General features: G+C 42.4%; 1 protein-coding gene across 1 annotated transcript in view; it reads right to left on the bottom strand.

Annotated features, from left to right (window-relative positions):
• The window catches only part of SPOCK1 (SPARC (osteonectin), cwcv and kazal like domains proteoglycan 1), a 541,227-nt gene that overhangs the window by 201,450 nt on the left and 316,945 nt on the right, over positions 1–22,832 (bottom strand). Inside the window, exon 4 of the mRNA XM_066615980.1 lies at positions 22,051–22,165. Coding sequence (XP_066472077.1) covers positions 22,051–22,165 — 115 coding nt within the window. The remainder of the gene's footprint in view (positions 1–22,050; positions 22,166–22,832) is intronic.

Here is a 22,832-nt window from a genome sequence, read left to right as displayed (position 1 = left end):
TTTTTTGTGAAATGTTCTGCTTAAGGATGCCCATCAAGCTCTCTGGTTTCTAGAAGGCTGACAAAATTTTTCAAACACATTGATGTGGAGAGTTGGAACTAGTATTAGATATCTGTATAGGCTGCTTTTGGGGAGGGCTGATTTTGTGGGGATTTTAATGGAGTGTTCTAATAGAATTAACTGCAAATTTTCAGTACCTGCCAGCTTAGGGATTGAAGCTGACCACTCAAGACTTAAGGCGTGGGACCCAGGTTCAGGCCTTCGGGTTGAGAAGGGAGCACATTGAAGTCAGCATAGGAGACTGAGAGCCCAATCCTGAGCTTGTACCACCGGCACTCCATTGGTAAATCAAACATGCTGTGAAGCATGTTCATGACCCTCAATGCTAGCTTGGTGCCAGAGGTAGCTCAGCGCCAGCCAGTGCTGGGCTACCGCTGGTGGATCACTGGTGCTCCACCGCTTGGCAGTTGCACAGGCAGCTGGGTGGCACACAGGTGGGTGGGAGGTGGTGAGGAGGTGTGCTTGGGTGGGGGGATGGACGGGAGGTGGGACTGGCAGAGCTCCACTCCACCGCATCCAGAGCCTCTGTTTTGGGCTGCAAGACCCGACACAGAGGCTCTTGATTCTGTGCCAGTCCAAGGGTTACTAAAGAATTGAGTTGCAGGGCTACTTCCTTTACTTGGGGGAAGGGGACGAAAGTTCCCTTCTCCTGAGGAGACAGCAGTGGCTGCCCTGTTGTACACAGGATGCCTTGGCAGCTCTCGGCAGTCCCGGTGCAACGAGCAGCTCAGGACTGGCCTGTGAAGCTGCAAGCTTTTAATGCTTCACCCCTTTCCTTAGCTGGGTCCTGATCTGAGGCCAGTTCCCAAGTAGACACATCAACAGAGAACATAAGAACATAAGAACAGCCCCACTGGATCAGGCCATAGGCCCATCTAGTCCAGCTTCCTGTATCTCACAGCGGCCCACCAAATGCCCCAGGGAGCACACCAGATAACAAGAGACCTCATCCTGGTCCCTCCCTTGCATCTGGCATTCTGACATAACCCATTTCTAAAATCAGGAGGTTGTGCATACACATCATGGCTTGTACCCCGTAATGGCTTTTTCCTCCAGAAACTTGTCCAGTCCCCTTTTAAAGGCATCCAGGCCAGTCGCAATCACCACATCCTGTGGCAAAGAGTTCCACAGACCAACCACATGTGGAATAAATAAATATTTTCTTTTGTCTGTTCTAACTCTCCCAACACTCAATTTTAGTGGATGTCCCCTGGTTCTGGTGTTATGTGAGAGTGTAAAGAGCATCTCTCTATCCACTCTGTCCATCCCCTGCATAATTTTGTATGTCTCAATCATGTCCCCGCTCAGGCGTCTCTTTTCTAGGCTGAAGAAGCCCAGGGAATCAGGCGAGCATTGCTGTCATTCCAGAACCTGGATCCAGATCTGTTTTCACTGCTGCAAATGGTGACTGGAGGGGGATTAGGAGTGAGCACTGGAGTTCAGGCAGGCATCGCCGAATCCTTTGAGATCTCAGACTCCTCAGGAGGTAACTCTGCAAAACAGACATGCTCTGGCTAGTTCTCAAGGGTACCTGAGTCATTTGTAAGGAGGAGGTCCTTCTCTTTTATAGAAGAGGTCTTCTGAAGTCTACCTCTTGGCGAATGCCAATATGTTTTAATTAAATGGCATTCATTATTTGAAAAATTTAATTGCATTTTACTATTTTATTTGAGACACCTTGGACATTATTTTAGAAATCAAGTAAGTAAATAAATAAAATATTTGCTACATGTTATAAATCAAGTATATTTAAAAAATGTGTAGTGTGTAATCTGTAAATGTTGTTCTTTTGTTACTACTCATGCTTTGATTTGAAAGGCTGAATGACTGTAAATCAAATCCTATATAGTCTGGAAAGCAACATCTTGGTGAATGTATAAAATATATGGAAATGAGTGTTTATAGAAAAGGAAAGAAATTCTTCAAACTCCCTCTCAACTTAATGGGTGTTCATGGTTGGAAAAATAAAGATCAAGCATCAAAGTAGAACAAATGCTGAGATGCAAAATGGGCTAGGAAATCACCCAGAAAGTCAAGCATTTCTCGTATTTTCAGTTGACAACTTTAGACAATGTGAAGTCCCAGTGAGGTATCATGGAACTTGTGGGATTGGTATGATGAAAGAACTGGAACTTATTATGCAATCCAGTTGACATCCAGTACCACTGGCACAAAATACAATTCTACATTGAATTAAGCTCTCCCGAACTTGCTCCTGACATTAATTAGTCTCTAGTAGTTGATGCTAACTGCTGATAACAGGTAATTATTCAGAATTTGGCAGGGTGGGGGAGGTAGTTGTTAATGAAAGAAGATAGGCTGAGTGATAATCAAAAACTGGAAGACATGGGTCAACTAAATTAACAAAACAACATTCGTAGCTGTCATCCTAAATATGTAACATATTTATTAGGATCTTCTGTACTTATTATAGCAATAAAGCTATAACAGGGATACAAGAACAAATCTATCATGACTAATCATTAAGAGTATAATCCTAGAGGGAAAAAAAAACACAATCATTTGGATTCGAAAATATAATACAGCACTGCAATATGCTACAGAATGTAGCATTTGTAAACTATTCATTTATAAATGCAGTACGTTGTCTGAGTGATAGGAAACATACAAAGGATATCTGTTAATGTACGCTGGGCCTGGCTGGCAGAGGCTCAGCTCAAGCTATCTTTACCAGGCAAATTAATGCCGCTGCCTCCTTCATTTTGTGGCCTGCTGTCTTTGTGGTTATTTGATTGGTTTTCTCCTTGTGACTGAGGACATTTGATACCAAGCAGTAGCATAGCTAATGAACGCAGAGGCCGGTGAGCAGCTCAAAATGATGCCCCGGAAGTGATGTCACAGCCGGAAGTGACATCACACCCGGGCTTTTTAAACAGTACAAATTGGGGGGAAATCTACCTCCTCTCCCCAGCAGCTCACCACCCACTTGATCTGCCACCTTCCCCCAGCCAGTGGCATAGCTAGACAAAAGAAAATATTTCTTTACTCAGCGTGTGGTTGGTCTCTGGAACTCCTTGCCACAGGATGTGGTGATGGCATCTAGCCTGGACGCCTTTAAAAGGGGACTGGACAAGTTTCTGGAGGAAAAATCCATTACGGGGTACAAGCCATGATGTGTATGCGCAACCTCCTGATTTTAGAAATGGGTTATGTCAGAATGCCAGATGCAAGGGAGGGCACCAGGATGAGGTCTCTTGTTATCTGGTGTGCTCCCTGGGGCATTTGGTGGGCCACTGTGAGATACAGGAAGCAGGACTAGATGGGCCTATGGCCTGATCCAGTGAGGCTGTTCTTATGTTCTTAAGGCATCTATCTGCTACTTGGGGACGAAGAAGATTTTTTAGTCCCCTCTCCATGGGAAAACCCCCCGACATATTAAATTAAATAAATAAATAAAAAGTTTGCCCCTTACTGGTTAGAGACACTGTGCTGGAGTGAAAAGGGATTATTCGCTCCTTCTAAATATAAGAGGAGCACCACTTGAAAAAAGTGTTTCTTTACCAGTTAGCAGGAACAGCTGTATTATGATACAGGGAAATGAGAGCTGACTCATATTAACACCTTATTGGCTCCATGCTGTATCATAATAACATCTCATTGGCTCTCAGAACAATCAGTCTCATAGGTCAGTTTTGAGTTAAAGAAATCTACTTTTTGTTCCTTAAGGCAGTTGTGTTTTTGTTTTCTGGTTAATTGGCCATAATTTTTGATAGAATACAGATATTCCAATGTGGTTTGTTTCATTGCATTCTGCATTAAATTACCTTTCCAATGATATATAACATGATGGTATTATTTGTATATACCAAAATTTTCACAATTTTGGCCACTAGGGCTCAGCTTGTTGCCCCCCTAAAGCTTGTTGCCCGGTGCGACTGCTACCCCCTGCACCCCTTTAGTTACGCCACTGATGCCAAGGCAGTTCTAGGAGCAAAACAGAATTCTTCTATTTCAGCAGAGAAATATTTACACCAGGGCTTTCTCAACTCAGACCGCTAATTATTCAGAAGAGAGAAAAGTAGTTGGGCCTTTTGGGAATGTTTTTAGTCAGGAAGCTCTTGCTTGATGACAGGCTCACTCCCCAATCTTGGCCCACATTTACTCCTTATGGTTAGGTTCTTGAAACCAGCACACTTCTCAGTCTGCACTCCAATAGATCTCCCTGTATTCATTTCCTCTCCCTGGCTCCCTCGTCCTTTCACTCCTGACTACCTAACATTTTGCACTCACTGAAGTACATCCCCAACAAGTGTAAATAAAGGATTACCACATCACATTCTTCTCCTCAAAGTTTTTCCAGAGTTATTCTATAAAAGTGAATAGAATAGAAAGATAACTTGGAATAGCACATCATCCCAAGAAACCGAAGAAGGTTGTGAATATCCCTTGAGGATTTTTTCAGTTGATCTAGACTTGTGTGATGCTGCTGGTCCAGACTGCTGACAGGATTGCCTACTAGCTGATCATGGCAGTGACTAAGGCCCAAATCCTAATCCACTTTCCAGCTCTACCTGTGCCAATGGGGTGTGTGCTGCATCCTGCAGTTGTGGGGCAGTCACAGAGGCCTGCTCAAGGTAAGGGAATGTTCGTTCCCTTACCTCGGAGCTGCATTGCCCTTATCTCAGTGCTGGAAAGTTAGTTAGGATTGCACTGTAAGATTCTAAAAGATGCCTTAAAACTTTGCACTCATATGGGTTGCAATTCTGCACACATTTAGAGGTGCTTCAGAGTCCCAGTCCAACCACACAGACCCTGTGTGTGTGTGCGTATGTCTGTGTGTGTGTGTGTGTGTGTGTGTGTAAGAACAGAGATGCACTCTCTTCCTGTTCTGTTGCACCTGGAAAAACGTTTTAGTAAAAGTTGCTAAGAAATACAAGGCATTAAAAAAACACACACACACAAAATATGCTAACCCTAATTTTTTTTCTATGCCTTTGTAAAATTAGTATTTCATCAGTAAAACCGAAAACACTTTGAAGGCTGTTTTTGTATTCATATGTATGAATGGCAGCTTCTCACTTCAAAACGCTCAACAAGTGAAGGCTGATCTTTTTCTAGTTTGCAAGTATTCTGAAGGGAAAAGCATTGATATATACATACCTTCACCCTTTATAACTGATGCATGTATCACTTTGTACACGTGTTGCAGAACCTGCATACAGAATGTATTGTATGAAACAATCATGACATAAATGGCTTTAGCTGGTTGACAAATGTGCTCCATAATATTCCAAAAACATTTTGAAAACATCTTGCATATGTGAAATACTATATTTTATACATTGACATTTTTCAAAATCATAGGAAGCTGTGAAAATGGGAAAAAGAAATCGAAGGACAAATACTTTAGAAACGTTTCTGTTTGGCTCAAAATTTGGTTCAATTTCAAAATTGAGAACTACTGATTTCCTCATTGCAGCTGTTGGAAGACAATGGAACTAGAAGAAAGTTATTGAAAAAGGGTGCCTTCTTCAATAGTATAGGATAAATTATATTTTCTTTAAGTGAATTCAAAATGCAATATGTGTAACATAAAATATGCTATTCACCACAGCAAAAGCAGCTGTGATCCCACTGAGAAAGTCAATTCCACTTTCAATGTGGGATACATCAGTATGAAACTGCACAGGGCTACAAAAGCTTCTAGCAGCAGTAATGGTTCTTTACCTATTTTTTTTAAGTGCCAAGTTGTATAGGGTCATGTTGATTCAAATATTTAAGACAACACTAGGTCTACCACTAAAGGGATACAAAAATTTCTTTCAGGACTTCTAGGGAGGTTGGGTGGTGACAAAAATATCAGACTCCAAGATGGTCAAATGGTATTTATTTTGAAGAAAAGAAATTCTTCTGCAAGAACCAATACAAAACACAGCCCCAAAACACATGAGTGAATGCATCATGGCAACTTTTGAGGCATGTTTCATGACATCACAAAACCAGTTAGTGCTGCATTAAGAAGCAATCTTCAGCAGGGCTCTAAAGAGCTCCCTAGGCCTGCACTACAGATGATGATGATGATGATGATGATTTATATATCGCTTTTCAACAAAAATTCACAAAAGCAGTTTACAGAGAAAAATCAAATAACTAATGACTCTCCATTTAGATTCTCCATTTAGTTTCCCTTCCAAACAGAAACTCCTTGTTTTGCATCATAAGCTCTCAAAACAGTTTTGTCAGGCAGTGTGGGCAGCTCACAAGTCCCATATACATGGCACTTATGATACTAGGCTCATTTTTTTTCTGTAAGAAATTAACAATCTGAATAACCAACAAACATGGAAAAAGTACACTGACCACAGCTGAAACAAGTGCACTGAAAGGAACTTGAGGACTTGGCCCATGCTTCCTGGCACTTGCGGCCATCCCCAGATGGGCAGTTATTCTGTGGGAAAATGCTTCCATGAGTGTCAGCATGAGTGGGACTTGCAACCATATGTTCACACCAATTAGGAATTTCTTCATGGCAAAAGCCATGCTAGTCCCTCCTCTGGTGCTGTCAAGTGTCCTTCAACAGACTCCCTAGTCTGCATGTATCCCAGCAGCACCTGCCCACCGAAAGGGCAGGAGTTTCCCCCCAAGGGCTTGCCCTTCCAAGGGCAGAAAATCTACTGGTTTAGACATATCAAGTCATTTGCTGCTCCAAATTTCACCTGCAACTTTTCCTTCTCTTTCTGCTAAACATCAGTGAAGACTGTCTTCCTCACCCCACGAAAATGCCTCAGATAGTGATGAAGCCTCTCACTGCTGACAGAAATAATTCGAATGGCTGGGACACCAGTTACCTCCATTATTAGTTGATTAAAAATCCTGAGATTTGGCCAAAATTGAAGCTAGGTTCTGTGTCATGCCATTCTCTCCTACTCACCGCAAGCAAGGGGGAGGAGATAGCTGCCTTTTATAGCCAAAAACAAGGAGAGAATGAGTTCTGGTTTCTGGTGACAAAGCAATCTAGAGTGCCATCTCTAGGGGGTCCTCCTGGACTCGCAGCTGCTCCTGGATTCCCAGGTGGCGGCTGTGGCTAGGGGGGCCTTTGCTCAGCTTCGGCTGGTGTGCCAGCTGCGACCATACTTGGATCATGCAGACCTGGCCACGGTGATCCATGCCACGGTGACATCAAGGTTAGATTACTGTAACACGCTCTATGTGGGGCTGCCCCTGAAGACGGTTCGGAAACTACGATTAGTACAGAATGCGGCGGCCCGTGTGGTCACCAGAGCCAGGCGGTTTGACTCTGTCAGTCCGCTTCTCCGGGGGCTACATTGGCTGCCCATTCGTTTCCGGGCCCAATTCAAGGTGCTGGTTTTGACCTTTAAAGCCCTATACTGCTCTGGGCCAGGATATCTTAGAGACCGCCTACACCCGTACAATCCGGCTCACCATCTCAGGTCATCAGAGAAGGCCTTTTTGCAAGTGCCGCCACCCAAGGAGGTCCGGGGGGCGGCTGCAAGAAATAGGGCCTTCCTGGTAGTGGCACCAACATTATGGAACTCCCTTCCCCTTGATTTGAGAATGGCTCCCTCTCTTGAAAGTTTTCGGCGAGGCCTGAAAACACTGTTGTTTAAACAAGCCTTCTGATTTCTGGCCTTCTTAACATTTTTATACATCTTTTAGTTTTTTACAGGCTTGATTCCTTGGTGACTTGCTCTTTTATTCTGTCTTTTAATCTGACTACTGTTTCTATGGCCTCTGTAATGTGTTTTTAAATGTTTTTATCTGCTATGTATTAATGTTTTTAAAAATCTGTTTTTTTAATATGTTGTTAGCCGCCATATTTTTTAATATGTTGTTAGGGAGAAGGGCGGGATAAAAATAAAGTTTTATTATTATTTATTATCTCACCTCCTCTGAGGACTTAAAATTAATGGATATTGATAACCATGTGAGTTTTATAACCATATGTTCAAAACCCACTTGGAAGATCTGGAACTCACAGAATAAAAATGGAAAAAGGTACTTGGCTTATTGCACTGGAAAACTCAGACAGATAAGAAAACCCATATGGGTTTTGCATCCAAACATGCAGTTACTCTGTGGGAAATGCTCATTTCTGTTTGTGCTTTTGCATCTTTGATCAGTGCTTCCATCTTTACCGCTGTGGCACCTTGCTAGAGAGAGAACTTCTGGCCTGTTCTATGAGCAACTAGTGCCAACAGTGCTGATAACCAAAACGTGGTATTACAATTCAGCAGTGGTCAGATGGCAGGATCAACAGGACTCAACCTAATTCTATAATATTAATATGAAACGTTGCTTTCGTTTCCTATCACTTTTGCTTCCCAATTGCTCACACAGTACATAACTTTGCTTTCCATTTCTCTTAAGCATGAAATATAGCGTCCTCCTTTGACCAAGGCTCAGAATGGATTATTGGTCTTTTAAAAGTTAATTTATAACCAAAGCAATGCCACGTTAATGCATCTATTTTAGGCAAGCAAAACTTGGAGTTAATTTTAGACAAGCTTTAGTATAAACCACAGGTTGAGAGCTTGAAAGAGACCGCACTTATATGGCCCATGCCCATAAATAATGTCATTCATGGTTCATTGGTCAAATTAATATGATGGAAAATGACTAAATTGAAAATCTGTGGGTTGAGCTCTTGATGAGTTTTGGCAGCATGCTAAGTAGGCAATTGCAGGCTTATTAATGAAAACAGAGATGGATGGAAACTGAAAAATGAAAGGAGTAGGAAATGACAGATTAAAAGTTAAATGTAACAAATAGAGGAATGTGTTGTATTTAATCCTTTTATTTTAAAAAAGACATCTACAGATTTTACCATGGTTTGGTGACTTGAGTTTTGGTGACTACTGAATACTACATATCTTACAGCTCAATCCAATGCATGTCTACTTAGAAGTGAGCTGCATATATTCAATGGGGCTTACTCCTGGGTAAGCGTGTACAGGGCTGCAGCCTTAGAGTCAGATTACAAAATGAGAATTCACTTTAAAAATAATATGTTTCAGGAAAAGAGTGTCAGCCCACTAAGTAATTCAGTAAGGAGAAAGGATCAGAAACTAATAACCCAGCATCATTACTTCCTTAATTACATGCCATATAAAACAATAATTGTTTGGATTTTCTAGTTCTAAGCCAGAAAATCCCATACTGTGTGCAGAGGCACACTAATGTGCTGTGAGAGAATTGCTAGTGTGTGACAACAAATACATAGACAAAGGTTCCATCCACAGGAGAGGCTGGCTGCTGTTCCTCTGAATGATTTTCTTCTCTGCTCAAATAGGGTGGGAATTTAACCACATCTATTCGGGTCGTTACTGGATCATTCAATCACTTCTGATGCATTTGCCCGGCAGAAATCCTTGCATCGCTAGCAGGCACCAACTGCAAGTCTGCAATTCCACCCAGGATGTAGGCCTAGCCCAAGTCAAAGTGGTGACCAAATTCTGTCCCTCCTTTGCAAGGGGGGGGGGTTCATTTATGATCCTGTTCACTCCACCCCCCTCACTGCTGCCTCCTTGCCTCTTCTACCATCATCAAAACAGGCTGCATTCTTATACTCTCATGATCCTCCCTACCTGGCCTGTTTTGGAGACTCAGGGGAAGATGAGATGGGTGGAGGAGAAAGCAATGAAAGGGCTCTCCTGGAAGAAGAGTGATGGAACAGGATCACAGAGGCTGCTACCTCTTCCTCTAGTTTGCTTTGATGTTCAGGAGCACTGGACAAAGTAAGCTGCCCAACATCCAAGAAGAGTGTGCATAAAAAGAGAGAGTGATTGGGTGGAGTGGCTGGGTGGACGAAAGGTAAGTACAGAGTGTGGAGCGGTATATCAGTTCACTACCTGCCAGAGCCTGCCACTCAAAGCAACGGCTAGCCTCATGAGTGAGCTGGCCCTTCTTAGGACTGGGAACAAAAGACTCCTTCTGACAAGTAGACAAGCTTGAATATAGTCCTGTTGCTTTTTCTGATAACAGAATCTGCTTCTGAGGGGCAGCTTACCAAACAAAACAGGAAGTGACAATTAGAAAGTGAGGTCTTAGAGAACACCTGAGCTTACTGGGCAGCTTTTCTGTACTAAAACCACAGTACAACCACAGCTGGAATGTCAGCTTTAGTTGCTTTGAAGCCCTGATCTAGTGTGAATATTGGCCAACAGTTCCTAGATGACTAGGTCAGACTTGGCATGACTGGGTCAGACTTCTTTTGCACATACAGACTAATTCTCAGTCCCTACAGAAGATAAACTTTGCAAATTTTGACCTTCTCTCTTCAACTTTGCCATTTTTCCTCATAGTAGGTCGCCAATTTGGTAGACTAGCCCCACAAGATCAAATAATACAATTCGCATAATATTTTAAATACCATAGAACAGGGGTGCTCAATACGTCGATCGCGATCGACTGGTCGATCGCGGGGCAAAATGAGTTGATCGCAGACTTCTCTCCCATCCACGCATTCCTGGGAGTGAGCCCCTTTGACTCTAATGGGGTTGACTCGTGAGTAGACCTGGAGAGGAGCCGCTCCCAGGCTTCTTTCCCATCCACGCATCCCTGGGAGTGAGCCCCTGGCAGGCTTGTGAGCCCAGGGAGTGAGTCCAGGGAGCCCAGGGAGTGAGCCCCTGGCAGGCTCCTCCCTGGGAGAGGAGCCGCTGGCAGGCTTCTCTCCTGTCCATGCATCCCTGGGAGTGAGCCCCATTGACCCTACTGGGGCTGACTCAAGAGTAGACCTGGAGAGGAGCCGCTGGCAGGCTTCTCTCCTGTCCAGACATCTCTGGGAGTGAGCCCTGTTGACTCTACTGGGGCTGACTTACCTTTCCCCTGTTTTTGCACTGGTATGTATGATCTGCCCCCCCCCAACTTCCATCTGTTGGTACTGTGTGCAAGGGGTTTTGCACTGGTCTTCCTGTGATGTCTATATAGAGATCTTCCCTCCCCCACACCTTTCCCCTGTTTTTGCACTGGTATGTATGGAGATCTGCCCCCCTCCCAACTTCCATCTGTTGGTTCTGTGTGCAAGGGGTTTTGCACTGGTCTTGCTGTGATGTCTATATAGAGATCTTCCCTCCCCCACACCTTTCCCCTGTTTTTGCACTGGTCTGTATGGAGATCTGCCCCCCCCCACACACACAATTGTATTGGAATCAAGGAAGATCTGGTGAGGAAGAAGATGTGGTGTCAGCAGTGGTCCCTTTAAGGGTAAGGCCTGGGCATCCAGCAGAGTGTGCTGCACAGCTGCAGCCACTTGAAGGAAATAGGGCCCTCAGGGATATAAGAGCACCTGAGGCAGGAAGGGCTCCACTTATTTATGTGAGTCAGCCTTTTCCTACATGAAGATCATTAAGTTCCACCATGACTGATGAACATTTGGAAGTGTGCTTGAGGCTGGCTGTCAGCAGCTACTGTCCGGACTATGCATCCTTGGCTGATTCACTTCAGTGCAAGTCATCAAAGTAAACTCAAATAATTACAAAAATGTTTATAGTTAATTATGTTGTGTTGTGCAATATTGGCTCATGCGGTTATGCAAGGTACACCAACATACATTGTACACATAAATGTTATATGTTATGATGGCATGAACATTGTAAAAAAACTCTGGTAGATCTCCAGGCCTTGCTGGGTTTCAAAGTAGCTCTCGAGCCAAAAAAGTGTGAGCACCCCTGCCATAGAATCTTGCATGCTTATTGATATTTCCTAGGAATTGTGTACAGTTTTTTTTTTTTTAAATTATGTGAATAGAAACATTATATAAAAGCGAATGTGATCCTAGATCTCAACTTACTTGTTATTACAAGGGTGTTACAAAAGCTGATTGACGTATTTCCATGAAATATGCTCAGGATCAGTGTGCTGGGCTTAAATATTGCTGTGTATACACAATATGGGTTGATTGCTTATGCATGGTTTCTCTGCAAATCTTGGAACTGGAGATACAACGTTTTTGAATCCTGACCTGAACTCAGAGCCCAATCCTGGGCTCGGCGCACCTGCTCAGAGCCAGCAAGCACTGTTGCAAACAGTTTGCCGCAAACATTTGTGGGCCCTACTGCTGGGAAAGCACCAGTGGTAGCCCAGCACTGGCCGGCGGCGGGCTATAGCTGGGTAGGTGCCTGACTTCTGCCACTCTGTGTTTGTGTGGACCGCTGAGCAGCAGAGGTAAGTGGGGGCATGTGGGGAGGTGGAGAGGAGGCATTCCAGGGAGGGGGAGGCAGGCGGAGGGTGGGAAGAGGGCAGGGAGGTGGGAGTAGTGGAGCAACACTCCACCAGATCCAGAGCTTCCGTGTTGGGCTCGCTGCCCTACACGGAAGCTCTTGATTCCCTACCGACCTTTCGGTTGGTGGTGAATCAAGTAGCCCCATTGTGGGGATACTCTCTTTACCCAGGGGATGGGGACAGAAGTTCCCTTCTCCTGTCACCGGCTGCCCAAAGCGCACAAGATGCTGTAGCGGCAGCCATTTTTGGCACCACTGCAGCTGCACGCCCTGGGCAGCTCAGGATTGGGCTGTCAAACAGGTCTGCACATGCAAAGCAAAGTCCAAAGGGGAAAAAGTTGAAAATCCCATTAGGCATAGCCTAGGTTGGATTCCAGCCATGCTCTTTGCCATGAAATCAAAGTACTTTACAATCTGAACATGTTTAAAATTATAGGCCTGAGACTCTGAGAAAAATTCTCTTAATTCATAATAGATACTAAACTGCAGAAAAGATTTAATACAGTGACCATTGCCCATTGAATCACAATATTTTTGAGAGGCTAATCTGCCCATTTCATATGAGATACTTCAAGTTCATAATATATGCTGCCATTGGGATTCGTAATACCATCTGTCAAAAGGCACTTTTTGAAAAGCTACACATTTAATGCTGTTCACCCAAGTAGTGGAATGCTAGAAATTGAAGAAAGGCTTTAATAAAAACCTTTTCCCTGTAAATATCAATTCCAATATTATACAACCATGCCTTTTATTAGCACTAAAAAGACTTTTCTGCTCAACACATTCATGTTCTGCAGCATTAAGAGCAAAACAAACAAAATAACACCAAATAATTTTAGACCCTCCACTAAGTACATTATTGTACAAAGAAAGAATAATTTAAACAACATTAGTGATCATTTGTAAACATTAAACAACCATTTCTTGCTGAATGGATTTTTAAGGAGATTTCATATTTAGGTAAACAAGAAAAATAAAAAGCAATATTCAGTAATGTTACAGTATTATCAGCAGCAATTCTGTAATTATCATTGCAGTAAGCATGCAGAAATAATAAGGGCGCATTTTAGGGCGCATTTTAGGCAATATGTCCACAACACATAAGTATGTGATCTCATAGGAAACATCATAGGATAAGTATTCCTGATCTCATAGGAAACATTTCTAGTAATTGACCTAACAGGTGAAAAATAAAGCACATCAATAACAACATTATGTATTATGCCTTTGGGGATCTTAAAGAAATGTCTTGACAATACAGCTAAAACAGGAAGAACTTCAATTGAAGGAAAGTCAGAACAAAAGCAGCAGGTCTGTGGAGCAAGTCTGTGGGCAGAGGTTTTAAATCTTGTTTAAATAGCACCCTGTTTTGTAGCACTTTAAAAACTAGCAGTAGTAGTCAGTGGGCAGTGCATGAATTTGGGAACACATGTTTGCAGAGAGAGCAGGCAGTCATAGCCTGCTTCACTTTCTAAATATATTCATTGTGTTAACAAGATGTGGCAGGCTCCAGTTTGATACTGAGCGTCTGTGAACATACAGCTTACAGATAAGGTTACTTAAATTTCATATAGGAACATTCTGCTATATTTCATTCTGGTATGTTTCATATAATGAAGTTGTACTTATTCTATGATGCTATGAAACAGATTTTTTTTCCTACTATGAGCTGAAGGCTGCAAAGGGATGGTCAAAATCTGTAGTGTCGGGAACTGCACTGAGCAATCTGCATGCTTGTTCCCAGTTGGCTGGCCCAGAGTGCTGCCTTTCTGATAGAACTACACAGCTTCCTTAGCCTGAAGATGAAATCCTGAGCCAATTTGCAACCCAAATATAAACATTTTACTCAGTTGCAAGTCTGGTTGCCATCCCGCACACAAGCCTATACAGTGAATCCCCCACTTTACAGCAGGTTCACTTTATGACCAAGTCACTTTACAATAGGAACGAGAACTCAACTCGTAAAGACTAAAGTTGTGAAAAAATGTGTTTTCCATGACTTGTGGAAAAAAGAGTCATGACTCATAGATACTCAAGCCACAAAGACTTGCGTTTTTTGTATCCGCAACTTGGTTTTGTGTCTGTGTGAGCTTGCTTACAATTTTTGCCACTCCTGCATTCATGCAGCAATCCGGAAGCCGGCTTTCAGACCTTCATACCTGGCCTTGCAAGGTAATCTATGATTCAAAGTCTGGGATTAAAACCCATTTTAGGCTGCAATCCTAACCAACTTTCCAGCAATGACATAAGGGCAATGCAACTCCAAGGTAAGGGAACAAACATTGCCCTACCTTGAAGAGGCCTCCATGACTGCCACCCCCAAACTGCAGGATGCAGCACATGCCCCACGGGCACAGCTATGCCAGTGCTGGAAAGTTGGTTAGGATTGCGCTCTTAGATGGTTTCTTACAGTCAGGAAGTTGGCAGTAGGTAAACAGGTAACTGATGGGATCCTAAAAAGAGTTAATCTTCAGGGTTATGATGCCGATTTGTGTTATGATGTTTGTTCATGCTGAAATCCGATAGGAGTGATGGGTGATGTTTATTTTAATATGATTAATAATAATAATAATAATATAATATTTATAATAATGTTTTCAAACCATACAATAATGAAACATGAAGTCTGCTCAATGAAGCATTCATAAGTCAAGAAAATGTCAGAGTTACTGCAGCATGTGTAATCTTAATTTTTCCCAAAGCACAAGGGAATGCACCAGAAGAATCTTTGCATACTCTTTTAATGCTCTTTAATAGTGGACATCCATGTCTTTCCAAAGGGAGACGCTAACGGTGCCCATTTACTAATATCTAATCATGCCTCCAGTGACGAACTGGACATTGATATTTGATCTAGTTTAATTGTTATATAAGTCCATGTATTATATGCCATACGCTAAATAAATAAAGTGCAACAAAAAAGAGAAGCCATCCACACAATGCCCCCTTCTCTTGAGTACATTCACCCTGGTCTGTGAACAAGTTTCCCAACCCTCCACCCACCAAGGGTCCTCTCCCTGTTGGACCTTCTGGATCAATTATCAACTCCTTTTGCTCCCTTCTGTCAAGGGGTAGGATTGCTGCGGATAACGGACAGCCTGTCCCTGGGTACAGAAGTCTTGAGGGTCCTAGTCCTCCCTATTGTAGGCATTCCTTGATCTCTTCCATCCTCTTTCAGGGAGGAAGCCAACTGGCTTGCTGCTGTCCTGCTGGATGCCTTTTGCTACTTTTAAGGCACTGACTCTCCCTGATGTTCTCCCTCTCCTTTTGTTGTTCTCCTGCCAAATTTCTTGTTCGTCTCATTGTTCTCCTCACTCCTCTTTGCTTTCTCCCACTCCCTGCTCTTTACTCAAAATGTGCTTCACTCCTTTTGCTCACTTTCCAGTCTTCCTCTTTCATTATACGTACTATCCCCTTCCTTCCTAGAAGGCCTCTCCTCCAGCAAGGAGCTGTAGAGCAAGGTGCGGGGAAGCTCAACAATGGCTGATGACATAATCACTGACTGTCCTCAGCTACAGCTGAGCTCTGTTACTTGGCTCCCTTCCTCAGTGGCCTGGGACAGTGAATGACTGGCATAGGCAGGAAAGCAAACCTGCAGGCCAACATGGTCATGAATCAAGCTCTCTCTCATTATTGTTTGTGTCCCTTATGCAATGTTAATGGGGCCTGTGCCAGCTTCTTGGTTGTGAAGGTGAGAACTGAAGGGAACAGACATCTAAATATATCATCTGGCTTTTGAAAACATTCCTGACTCTTCGCAAGGAATGCTCACAAAGCCCAGATAGCAAGGAGAAAGTTTATCCATCTCTAGCAAATTGAGGAACCACTTTTATGGACGTCTTAGCTAAAATGTGCTAGACACTATAAATGTTCATATCTGTTGCATCATGCTGTCCCAAAACACTACAACAGTACTTGTGGTACTTATTGTTAGCTAAAGGCATTTTTTTAAAAATGTGGAAGTAAACGCATAACTTGCATCCCAAAGGGCGTTTAAGTTGCTCTGGCATAACCCAAAGCATTCAGACACACAAAGAAAGTTAACACACAAGACATGGGAGCAATGCAAGGCAATTACACCGTAAGCAGTGTGAAATACAATCTCAGACAATAATCAGAAAAATATCACACTCTTAGATAAACCAAGATACACTTTTACTTAGAAGCAAGATACCTTTCCCACTAAATGAACGTAGGAATTCAGCTTTGGTTGCCACATTTATCTATAACTGTTCAGCACATGGATCCCCTTAACAGGGTGTGTTTCCACTAGAACAGTTTTGGTATAAGGAATTAGAACCTGGTTCAAATCTTATATCACATTTTCAGCCTTCCCTACTAATTCATGCACACATCAGTACAGATTATATAACTGTAAAACAGTATGACTATAAAACAGTCAGATTATATATTCACAGAAAGATTAATAATACCAAACAGATGCAGCTTTTTCAAACGGAACAAATGTAGACAAACTCTGCCTTGATTTATAGTTTGTAAGGACATTTAACTGACACAGATTCTTAAAAAAAATAGTCCAAATAGAACTCACAAAACCAAAACTTTAGTTTTCCCATCAGCAAGGGAAGAAGCAAAATATTTCATATGTCTGGTTGGTTATTATTTCTTTGTCATACAATTTTAAGTTCTAGTAGTAGAGCCTGAGCAGTAGATTGCCTGGCCATCTTGTAAAGTAATTGAAACACAGTGTTTTATAAAGCTTTGTACTTTATACTTTTTTTTTTAGATGTTAGGTAATACTTTCTGCTTTGTCCCTTAAGGCAACTTTCTTATGAGTAAATAAAACATGATTTTGGGATGCACACGTTCATGCACATGAACTAGTGAGTGTTAAAGATAAGGTCTAAAACACAAACAGTTACACAGATACCAAGGAAAAACACAATTTAAGATACTGGAAGTCAGGACTAGAACTTATCATCTTTCCTTCCATTAATATTTCATGGAAATCAAGAGATTTGGTATGATAGCCAGGAAAGAAAAACACATTATCAGTGCCTGTATCATTGACACAAAGCATCCATATTCCTACTAACTACTAAGAAGCCAAATGGTCATTTTTAAAAACTAAAGAACATAAATGTTCTCGCTCTCCTAATTTCAGGTTCTTCTCTTGCTTTGACATTTTATATTGGGTTATAAGACCCAATTTACTGAGACGGTTCCTACAGTTGATTCCTATAGTTGGCCCCTTCCTTTACACATGAGACAAAGACCAAGACTGCTGGAGATGTTGGAGCAAACTCCTGCACTCGGCTCCCATGGTCTTCCCTGCCTACCCCCAGTGGCACACATTGGTGCTACTACTGCCACCAGTATTGAGAGTTCAGGAGCTCATCCACCAAAGAGGGCTCTCTGATGGATGTGGGCCCTTGACCAGTGTCCAACTGGGCCAACTCATCATGCTCCAAAACCACCAATTCCTCCAAGGTCAGAATCGGGGTTAACTTGAATATTTTACTTCACAATGGGGCTGAAACAGGTTTCAAGGGTTATACCTGGACCAAACAAGACCAAACAAGGTCCAGAGAAGGGCAATCAAAATTATGGCATGGTTGAAACTACAAGGACAGCCCAAGTGGTTAGAGTGTTTAGGTGTATAAAAAAGTCAACTCTTGGGAGGAATGTTATAGGGTGATCTATAAAATTATGCAGTGTGTGGATATAATGGAGAGAAGGAAGGTTTTTTTTCTTTATTTCCCCCCTCTTCTCATAATACTAAAACCAGGATCATGATACTTAATGGCTGCAGATTCAAGACAGATGAAAGAAAGAACCTAACACAACACATGAAATGTAATGATAACTAGTGGCTTCAGAGGGGGGATTAAGCATGTTCACGGAGCACAGGTCTATCAGCAGTTAATAGCCTTGATAATAAAATTGAGCCTTTGTGTACAGGTACAGGTATTGTGAAATACCTATACCTCTAAGCCAACAACAGGGGAGGACTGCTGCCATTGTTGCTAGCAAGTGGGTTTTCCAGAATTATGTGGTTCACTTTTGTTGGAAACAGGATACTGATCTATTATTTTTATTATTATTCATATAGCACCATCAGTGTATGGAACGATAAACCCTGGGTCTAATCAAACACTCCCCCCCCCTTTTGTTCAAAACATGGATTATTACTGATTTCCAGATTCAGGTTTTCACACATCACATCAAATGGATGTATATTTAAACCGCAAGACCCATTTCCTGTTAATACCTTTGCTTAGAATTAGATGAGGAATGGCTGAAGAATCCAACTCTATTTCACCTTGTTTTGGCTATAAAAAGGCAAGGGTCAGGCATTTAATATACGGGAAAAAACTGTCCCCAAATGAGTGCTTGGATTTAAGCCAATTCTTAATTAACATTCTTGCAAAGCATGAATGTAAGAGGGAAACACAGACACAGACAAGAGATAAAATTAGATTAATGACATACTGTCCAATTTTATAGTCTCCGTGTTAGACACATCTTAGAAGAAAATGCAAATAGTGTTTTTTAAAAAACAGAAACAGCTAATGGTAACACACTGTTAAAACTCAAGCTTTGCATCCAAAAAGCCCAAACAGGACAGGCAGAGATGAATTTGTAAGGCTCGAACTCCCACTTCAGTTCTTAAAAGCAACTGAGGATCAAAATGTTTGCAATGATTAATCTCTTTCTTTCCTGAATTTCCTTTTAGGCACAGCTTGGATCAAACACCCGGTAGATTAGGAGTGATGCAAATATAGATAGTTTTGCAAGCTTGGGAGAAATTATTTTGCAGCTTATATTTGCCACAGGGAGTTAACTAACTTGTGGAATTAGATAGTTTTCAGAAAGAAAGGATTAGTTTAATTTCTCCTGGATAAACACAGTTATTGGTGCTGCTGCCTCTCCAGTCAACAGATGTATCTGATTTGCAGTGTGGAGGGACAGTTGTTTCATCTGGGAATGTTTCCAAACCTTTAAAAAAAATTCACCTCAGTTTAAACACAGTATTGGCCACTTTAGACCCTTAAAGGGTCCAATGTATTCAATGCTAATACATGCTGTATATTTAATTGTCAATTGTTCAGAACTGGTGAGTCTACCCATTAGCTTTTGGTCTTTCAAATTACCCTCCAATGACTAACAAGGCATACTTGCAATTAGGGCTGACCCAAAACTGGTAAGGTATTTTTGAAGAACCTCTTTTGCCCCTTGCAAAAGGTGTGCCCCTTAAGGTACTCTCACTGGATGTTGCACAAGAGTTGCCTATTATGCAGAGGTGGGTGTTGGGTGAAGGGGGGATATGTTCTCTAGCAGAGGTAACTAAATCCAGTAGCGTAGTTAGCAAGAGGTGGGGGGCGGTCCGCCCCAGGTACCAGCCTTGGGGGGGGGGGTGACACTACAAATAAGCCAACATCGCTAACATCACGGAGGTTAGGAGCAACCCCATCATGCTATATACTGTTGGATGCGGAATTTCCAGCAGAATGCAATGCAAAAACCGGGGTAAAATTTCTCCTTTCCATCAAAAATTATGGCCAAAAAACCGGAAACCAAAAAATGCATGGAGCCCAATGGAAAGTGAAACTATATCGCACGTTTATGCGCGTTTATACGTGAGTGGGCAAACGTGCCTTATTCCGTCGGAAAGGGCAGGCTGAGAGGAATCCAACAACACCAGAATGGTTCCTATCCAATGAAGGCAGCCCCCAAAAACACCCGAGAAGGAAGTTCCTCCCTCCAAGCAGACAAATGCATTGAGCCCTATGGAAAGCGAAAGTAAGCCACACGGTTGCATTTACTCACAAATAACCAAACGTGCCTTGGCTGATGGTCAAGTCAGGCAAAGGGGAATGCAAGGCTAGCTGCAAGGTCCTGGTCTGATGAAAGTGGAGCTCAACAAAAGCTCCAGAAGGCACCTCCCCCCCAAGAATAAAACAGAGGCTTGAGCTGGTAAGGTGGGTACTAGGGAAGGTTGAAAATCTCACTGATTTTTTTTTTGGGGGGGGGGGGTGTTATTGCAAGCAGGCTACAGAGAAAATTCACTTGGGGAAACAGGGCTGACTTCCCCTTATTTAATTATCTGTTTTTAAGAACATAAGAACATGAGAACAGCCCCACTGGATCAGACTATAGGCCCATCTAGTTCAGCTTCCTGTATCTCACAGCAGCTCACCAAATGCCCCAGGGAGCACACCAGATAACAAGAGACCTGCATTCTGGTGCCCTCCCTTGCATCTGGCATTCTGACAGAGCCCATTTCTAAAATCAGGAGGTTGCACATACACATCATGGCTTGTAACCCCTAATGGATTTTTCCTCCAGAAACTTGTCCAATCCCCTTTTAAAGGTGTCCAGGCCAGACACTATCACCACATCCTGTGGCAAGGAGTTCCACAGACCAACCACACGCTGAGTAAAGAAATATTTTCTTTTGTCTGTTCTAACTTTCCCAACACTCAATTTTAGTGGATGTCCCCTGGTTCTGGTGTTATGTGAGAGTGTAAAGAGCATCTCTCTATCCACTCTGTCCATCCCCTGCATAATTTTGTATGTCTCAATCATGTCCCCCCTCAGGCGTCTCTTTTCCAGGCTGAAGAGGCCCAAACGCCATAGCTCTCTTTTGCACCTTTTCCATTTCCACTATGTCTTTTTTGAGATGCGGCGACCAGAACTTGACACAATACTCCAGGTGTGGCCTTACCATCAATTTGTACAACTGCATTATAATATTAGCCGTTTTGTTCTCAATACCTTTTCTAATGATCCCGAGCGTAGAATTGGCCTTCTGTACTTCCGCCGCACATTTAGTCGACACTTCCATCAACCTGTCCACCACCACCCCAAGATCTATCACAGACAGCTCAGAACCCATCAGCCTATATGTAAAGTTTTGATTTTTTGCCCCAATGTGCATGACCTTACACTTACTGACACTGAGGCGCATCCACCATTTCTTTAATTCAATTATTTATAATTATTTTATTTTGCTTGATGATGTCACTTCCAGTCCTTACATCACTTCTGGTGGGTCCTGGACACATTGTCATTCTAAAAAGTGGGTCCCAGTGTTAAAAGTTTGAGAACCACTGCCTTAACTCAAAACAGGTCAATTAGACATTCTTGGGGGGTGGGGGGTGTGACACCCTAGTGACCAAAATTCTGGAAATCATGGCTTTTTGGAATAATGCCATCATGTTATATACCACTTGATGCAGAATTTCATCCATTCTGGGGAAATATTCACTGCATTTATTTTCTGTTCATTATTATTATTCATTTCATGTCATGACTATTGCTATCTCTGTCTCACCTACCTCACAGGGTTGTTGTGAGGACAAAATAAGGGGAGGAACCATGTATACCACCCTGAGCTGCTTAGAGGAAAGGTGGTATAAAATGTGAATTAATTGATTAATTAATAATATAATTAGTAATTAATTAATAATCAAATAATTAAATTATTAATTAATTATGTCGTATGGGGTGACAAAAATGTATGGGTCCCGGGTGTCAAATGACCTAGCTACGCCTCTGACTAAATCCATATTCCCTGCCCGCCGCATTTTACTGGTAGGCACTAAAACCACCATGGTACAACTGGGAACATAACCCCATTGCATCAGCTCTCAATTCATAGTGAGGGCAGCACAGGAACTTTGTTATGCTCAGTGATGCTGGGATCAAATCCGATTGGCTTTGTGGTGCTATAAGGTCATCACACCTATCAACTGGGAGCCTGGCATATTCTGCAGACCAATTAAAAATGTTTAACTGAAACCATAGACTGGTACATCCTTACCTGTGTACGAGCTGTTTGCGGCTGACACAAATGGCTGTCTGGTAGTCATGCGTGACACACACTTTATGTGGGCTGCACTTTACCTTCAAACACGGGTCTTTGGATGGATCAAGCGCTATTAAAATAAGATATTAAAAAAGGAGGTTTAGAAACATCTCTCATTACTTAGGATAAAAAACACCAAACAACAAGTAAGGAAATCAATTTAGTACTATTCAACATATCTACAGCATTTTTCGTTTCTAAAAAAAAGAAAAGCAGTCCATAAAGTTTATGTCATGTATCTTCAGAAGAACTCTGTAAAGTAAATGAGTCTGTGAGAAGGTCAGCTGATGAATGTTATAGCCAGCAAAAAAGAATCTGAAACTGCATCTGAGATGCAGACCCCATGTTTTGTTGCCTGCCAAGCATTTAATTTTATTTTGTGCTGACATGTTTGTTTGCAGGTGCACAGGCCATTGGGTGCCTACCTGGAAGAACATGATTCAGAACAGTCTTGTGAAGTGGGTAGATGGCAAGAGGCCTCAGGTCCCACAGGCCTTGAAGGCTACCAAAACTTTGGTCCGCCCAAGCAATTACTCTTCTCCCTCTCTTTACCTTCCAACAGCCTGGCTTGAGACAAACCTTGCCTTTCTTTGGAACATTACAGGATGCAAAACCCATCCCAACCCAACTCAAGTACCCATCTGGATTGAGGACATCAAAGCACACAAGAAATGTACCTGATGAATTCACCTCACAGACTTTCCTATGCTTTCCTATGGGAGTTGACGGCACAAAAA

Source organism: Tiliqua scincoides, chromosome 2, assembly GCF_035046505.1.
Source record: "Tiliqua scincoides isolate rTilSci1 chromosome 2, rTilSci1.hap2, whole genome shotgun sequence".
Classification (NCBI taxonomy): domain Eukaryota; kingdom Metazoa; phylum Chordata; class Lepidosauria; order Squamata; family Scincidae; genus Tiliqua; species Tiliqua scincoides.
The sequence above is the reverse complement of the archived record's forward strand: the minus strand, read 5'-3'. Positions and strand labels throughout refer to the sequence as shown.